Source organism: Morone saxatilis, unplaced genomic scaffold (assembly GCF_004916995.1).
Source record: "Morone saxatilis isolate NCDOM2014 unplaced genomic scaffold, NCSU_SB_2.0 Contig5, whole genome shotgun sequence".
In the NCBI taxonomy this organism is placed as follows: Eukaryota; Metazoa; Chordata; class Actinopteri; family Moronidae; genus Morone; species Morone saxatilis.
The window spans coordinates 9955454-9961291 of NW_023340095.1; the positions used below are offsets into that span (position 1 = coordinate 9955454).

The following is a 5838-nucleotide window of genomic DNA, read 5'->3' on the forward strand; positions in this document are numbered from 1 at the left end:
CGTGGCTCCGTGTGAAGGTGTGAAGAAGGAGAGAAAAACCTGACTGATAATAACTGAGCTGGCTGGTGGAGCTGCCTGTCTCTAGTGGGCTCAGGGTCTCTCACTCTCTCTCTCTCTCTCTTTCTCCCACAGTCTGTATCAATCTGTCTCCGGTGCGTGAGCGCGCGCCGCAATTCTGATCGGCGCGCGGATGATGATGATGATGAGAGCGTGACCTCACTGCTTTTCTGCACAGCTGCTGGAGGAGGAGGGGGGAGACACACAGAGGGGAGAGAGAGAGAAAGCGAGAAACAGAAACACGTTGAGGGGAGACAGAGAGAGGTGGAGAACAGCGGAGCGCATTCACAACACGGGGGTAAACTGCTCTGCGCACGGGGACTGTGTCGCGGGGCGTCCGTTGCCTGCTTCCCAGAATGTTCTGTGGCCCCGGTCCATTTCTACGGTACACGAACCAGTCGCCGCGGCGTCCCCACGGACACTGAAGCCCAGATGCTCACCCTCTCCGCCGACATGGACGAGTCTTCGTCGCTGCTGGATCTGCTGGAGTGCTCGGTGTGCCTGGAGCGCCTGGACACCACGGCCAAGGTGCTTCCGTGCCAGCACACCTTCTGCCGCCGCTGCCTGGAAAACATTGTCAGCTCCCGGAACGAGCTCCGCTGCCCGGAGTGCCGCATCCTGGTGGACTGCGGGGTGGACGACCTGCCGGCGAACATCCTTCTGGTTCGCCTCCTGGACGGTATCAAGCAGCGGCCCCAGCGAGGGAGCGGAGGAGGAGGAGTAGGAGCAGGCGGCAGGCAGTCCCTGGCTGGGGGCTCGCTGCAGGGGTACGCAGCCGGGATATCCGCTTCTCCCCCGGGCAGTGCGATCAGAGAGCTGCCCGTAGCCATCAGGAGCTCCCCTGTTAAGGTTGGTTACTTTCCTGTGCCAATGTATCTCTCTCTGTCTGGAACACTTAACACCCAAACTATGTTTTAATGTTTCCACGTTTTATGAACCTTTTGTTTATTCGCACACTTCCTCTAATACGACTTCAAGATTTCCAAGTAACCCCTTTTCAATTCGGCATACACGAACCATAACAACAACTTTAAAGATTGGTTCCCACTGTACGCTGCTGCTCAGTGGGCTATAGCAGCAGGATTTGGTGGAAGAGGATTTTGAGGACCATTGTACAGCCCAATTCCCCACTGTTTATCTCTGATGTTTGCTGGAAATTGGGAACAGTGTGTTCAGCATGCTGCCTGCACAGATATCCAGCAGCTTTATGCTTATATAGATGCAAATTTATAGACTGTGCTCTGATTATTCACGCAGTGATTGCAATATGGGCTGTTTGATAACAAGGATGAGTAACAAACTTGGTAGCAGAGTCCAAGTTATGGAGCGTGGAAAACAGAGAAAGAGAAAAGAAAGACATTGCTTCTCCAGAGCAGAAGTGCATTGCTGTGGTTTTGTCATATTGTTGCTGATGACAGGAATATCTATTGATGGATGTATATTGTTATCTATTGATTGTTTTGCTCAATGATTACCAGTTGTGCTAGTGATATTCCCTGAAGTGACACTACTTAGGTTGCATAATGAGGGCGCCTTTCCTGTGTTGCCACTGAGGTATAATTAAAGTGAACCGAGTGAGCGAGAGAAGAGGAGAGACATACAGACTGAGGGGGTCACCTGTCTGTGATACCGTTGTTACCCATAGTGCTCCTGGTGAAGCCCACTGCTGCAGCAGTGTAAGGTTTCATAACCCAAGCTCAATAGGAGAGGAATGGAGAGCCTTGTTTACCTGCTATGTGATGCATTCAGTGCATTGTCTCATGGCTGAGATGTTGAGTGATGTGGCTGTAATGTGGCAATTAGACAGAAAATGTGATATCATCTCTACTTTGTCATTTGGTCTCCAACTGGAATCCAAAAACAACCTTGTGCAGTGAGATAGAAATACCCAGTTTTTCATAAAGAACCCCTGGATTTATGTGAAATTTTTAAAAGAAGAAAAAAATCTACTTGACTTCACCTCACTCACAGCTTGTCTTACTTGTTTTCCTTTAAAGAAAGACGAGATTTCCAGACTCAAAACTTCATGCTGTGACTTGTTAAGACGGATAAACTGTATTTGTCTAAGGTGAGCTTGTGTTGTGGGCTTACTGATAAATGCAATGGGATTTCTCAGAGTGGGAGTGCATGAGGGTGGTCGCGGGCAGGTGTGTTCATGTTTGCCCTCAGCGGCTTTTTTCTTTGAGTTTAAGTGATGCCCTCAATAAGAGGGACGCAATGACTTAGCAGGCTAACATAGGCATAAGCATCAGCCCACAGTACTCACCACAACAAGACTTATCAGGCAAGCTAGCCATTGATTGAAGCAGTGGAGCGCTTTGGTGTGATGAAGTGCCGTGCAGTGGGGCAGTCACTCATTCATGGCGATGAACAGGAATCCAAACTCTCTGTGACATTTCCAACACTTAACACTCCATTTCAATTCACTCAATAAACTTTATCAGTCCCTACAGGCCAATTTTGGAGAGGCATGCTGCAATATAGGCTTCTAACAATAGTAACATGTTTGGATTGAAACACATATATGGATATAAGGATATATAGAGCCTAAGTCACATTTTAAATGAGTGTGACCAATTGTTTAAAATCCAACGGGATTTAATTTAAAATGTCAAGAAACAGAGGAAAGCAGCCAGTCCTTACACTGGAGAAGCTGGAACCAGGACGTAATGAAAATTTAGTGAAATTTCAAATTGTGTGTGAAAAAAAAGTGTGTCCGAAAGAGAGTGTTGTCCCTACAGAGCGGGAGCGCATGCACAGTCGCACACATACACGCAAAAACACACAATAAATCCAAGTGCACACTCACTTCTTAGTGGTGGCCAGTCTGTGTTTGTTTTAGGACCCCATGGGGGAGCACTCCACAGTGGTTGTAACCTTTATTGCCAGTGAACACACAGACACACACACACACACTCACACACACACCTATAACCCATTACCCTCTGCAACCCCCTGCAGTCACTTTGCCTAAGTCTCCTCCAGGCTCTCTTGGGACCAAGGCATGGTGATGAAAGTGTGAATTAATCTCCTCTAACAGTGGGATGTGTGTGTGTGTGTGCGCGCGCATGTGGATGTGCACCCCCCCCCCGCACACAATGAGCAGGGGTCTTGCAAAGGGAGTTAAATCGGCCATTGAGTGACACTCTAATGCAGTACCACCACACACACACACCCACACACACACCAGCTACTGAAGGAGTCACACGGGTCAAACAGAGCACTTTACATCAGGTATTAACGGTTGTAGATGAGAATGAATGTGTTGCTATGGAAATAGAAGAAGAGGCAGACGTGCTGAGTCAGCAGCAAGACCGGCCTTTTTCCCCTGCTGTTTGTGCTCTTTCAGCTTCTGTTACCGACTTTGTGCTTTGACCAATAAGAGTTTATCAAGGCTGATCATTTCAGACAGAGGTTCGGAAGAAAATAAATTAACTTCTCAGGAGCAGTCAGTTTGCCAAGAGAGACCAGCATAATGATAATTAGCTGGCATTTAAAAAAAAAAAAAAAAGAATATTATACCACATGTGTTTAGTGGGTCAAGCATTCAAGTGCTTAGACGCTTGGTGTTTGCTGTTTTACCCCAAAGGAGAAATGTAGAGCCTGTTTAGTGGTTGATGACTTTGGCAACCCCTTAACTAGTCCCTCAGTTGCAGTGTTGTACATCAGCTGTTGCAGAGCTGACTCGCCGCTTGCTCCCCCCGTTCACAGGCAGCAGTGTGTAGACACATAGAGTGTGCAAACAGAAGAGGTGTTTTAACATTGTAACGGTGTCATGTAAACTGAATAATGGAACTGTAATACATTTGTGTAAAAATTAGTGAGGGCTTTTTTTGCTTCAGAATAGGACATCAGGAACCAGGCTCAGTTTAGTCTGTCTGTCAGTCAGCCAAATGTTGCTGCTTCAATGCATGGTAAGGCTGAGTCATGGCACATATAGGTATTATTATAATATTAGCAATTCTGATTGCAAAGCTGCTGCTCAGTTCTGTTTTTTTGTCCAGTCTTATCTGATTTTTGGTGTATATGAGCCAGAAAATGTACCAAAATACAGAAAGTTAATAGTAAAACCCTCTCTTTCCACCTTATTTCCAGAAGACTTAGACCTCCAGTCATTTGTTAGGACTGTGTAAACATCACAACAGCTGATTCTGCACATCTCCTGTAGCTATGGACTGTTCTTGTTAGTGCTGTTTGTTTGTTAGCTGGATATCCCAAAAATGTGTCATCAGATTTCAATTAAATGTGGTGGAATGTTAGGCAGTGGTCCACAGATTGGTCCAAGGGAAAGTTGTGGGACAAGGTAAAATATTCTTTATTTTCTTATTAAGTACAGCCTCAACTTGAAAGACAGAAATCTGGCACATGTACGCCATGATTGTCTATCAATCCATCGATTCAGTCAACAGATTTTTAAAACATTCTTTCATTACTGAAATGACAAATGAGGATTATTCAGCCTTGTTGCAGGTATGTGCTCTGTAAGTGCTTTCTAGTTTGTGTATTTGTTTCTAGGCTTACTAAAATAAAATAAAAACACTAAAGTGAGTTGCGGCTGTGTCTTGCCATATGTCATCATGCACATTTCCTGCCAAATCATGGTCTTGGACACATGGAACACATACAGAGCCATACATTTGTAGAAACAATTTACAAGCTTATGGTCTAATTTTTTAACAGTACAGAGTCAAAGCTTATTTTACCGTGGTGTACTGAGGTAAATATTCCGTATTTAGGGCCCTCAAGATTGTAGAATTTCTAAATCTCTGCACATACAGAAACTCATCTGATGGTTTTTATCAGCACATTGTGAAGTGCATTGCGCTGTTTACTGAGGCTTTTGCACTGATTTGCTTTGATTTGATCAGAAAGTTTTCAACTGACAGAAAGGTGCAAAGTTTGAGAAGAGACTGGATACAAGTGAGACATTAAAATGTTATGAAATCCACACAACAACACTGGTGGATCACTCTCTTGATTCATGAATTTTTACTAGCCTTGGCTGGTTGGCCTTGGCGAGTGTATGTTCTCTTTGAGTTCTTAGAGTGTGGGGACTTGTGGTTTCTTTTTTACACTTTAGTGACTAAACCAAGTTCCTGTTTGGTATTCATAAAGCTTGTCTATTTATCTATTCGTCCATCTGTCAAGGATAGGTTTTTACACATTTCTGGGAAAATATTATTTTTTATTTTTGTTTACTATGCTGAAAGTATTAAACATCTTATATTTTTTTAATTTTTTATTTTCAAAAATGGACAACAATCCAGTATTTTCTCCTTTATATGGTTCTTGTAAAATACCGACTACAATGATGGGAGACTAAAGCTCTGACAATCAAAATGTCACATCAAAATCAATTTGTGTTAGACACCCAATGTTGTACTGATCAATGACCAAATATGTCACCAGGCAAACTGCAGCATATCCATCACAGGATATTCTGCACTCGTGCACAGCTTTACCATCACATCGTCTTCAAAAATTGCTACAGCTTGTGAAAAGTGTTATCGCACAAATATCTGATCAACAAATAATTTGTCTGAGCTGCCAGAAAAACTGTTGCAGTTTGTGGTGTTCCGCCCGCCTGTCCAGTTCCCATCAAAGCAGTGTGTTAGAATGATCCCAACCCTTGATCTTCTCCCTTACCTGTATTTACCTGGGGTTGCTGCGGTGACGCCCGAGGTTACCACGGCAACATACTGCAGCAACGACGCAACCTTCTTTCATCTCTGGAGTGAGACAAGGCTTTGCCCTGTCATTCCCATATGTGTGTGTGTGTGT

General features: G+C 44.4%; 1 protein-coding gene across 1 annotated transcript in view; it reads left to right on the plus strand.

Annotated features, from left to right (window-relative positions):
- Positions 1-231: 231 nt before the first annotated feature.
- LOC118338911 (E3 ubiquitin-protein ligase SH3RF3-like) overlaps positions 232-5838 on the plus strand; it is an 84734-nt gene continuing 79127 nt past the window's right edge. Inside the window, 1 exon segment of the mRNA XM_035676370.1 lies at positions 232-906. Within this exon segment, the coding sequence (XP_035532263.1) occupies positions 490-906 (417 nt within the window). The 5' untranslated portion in view covers positions 232-489.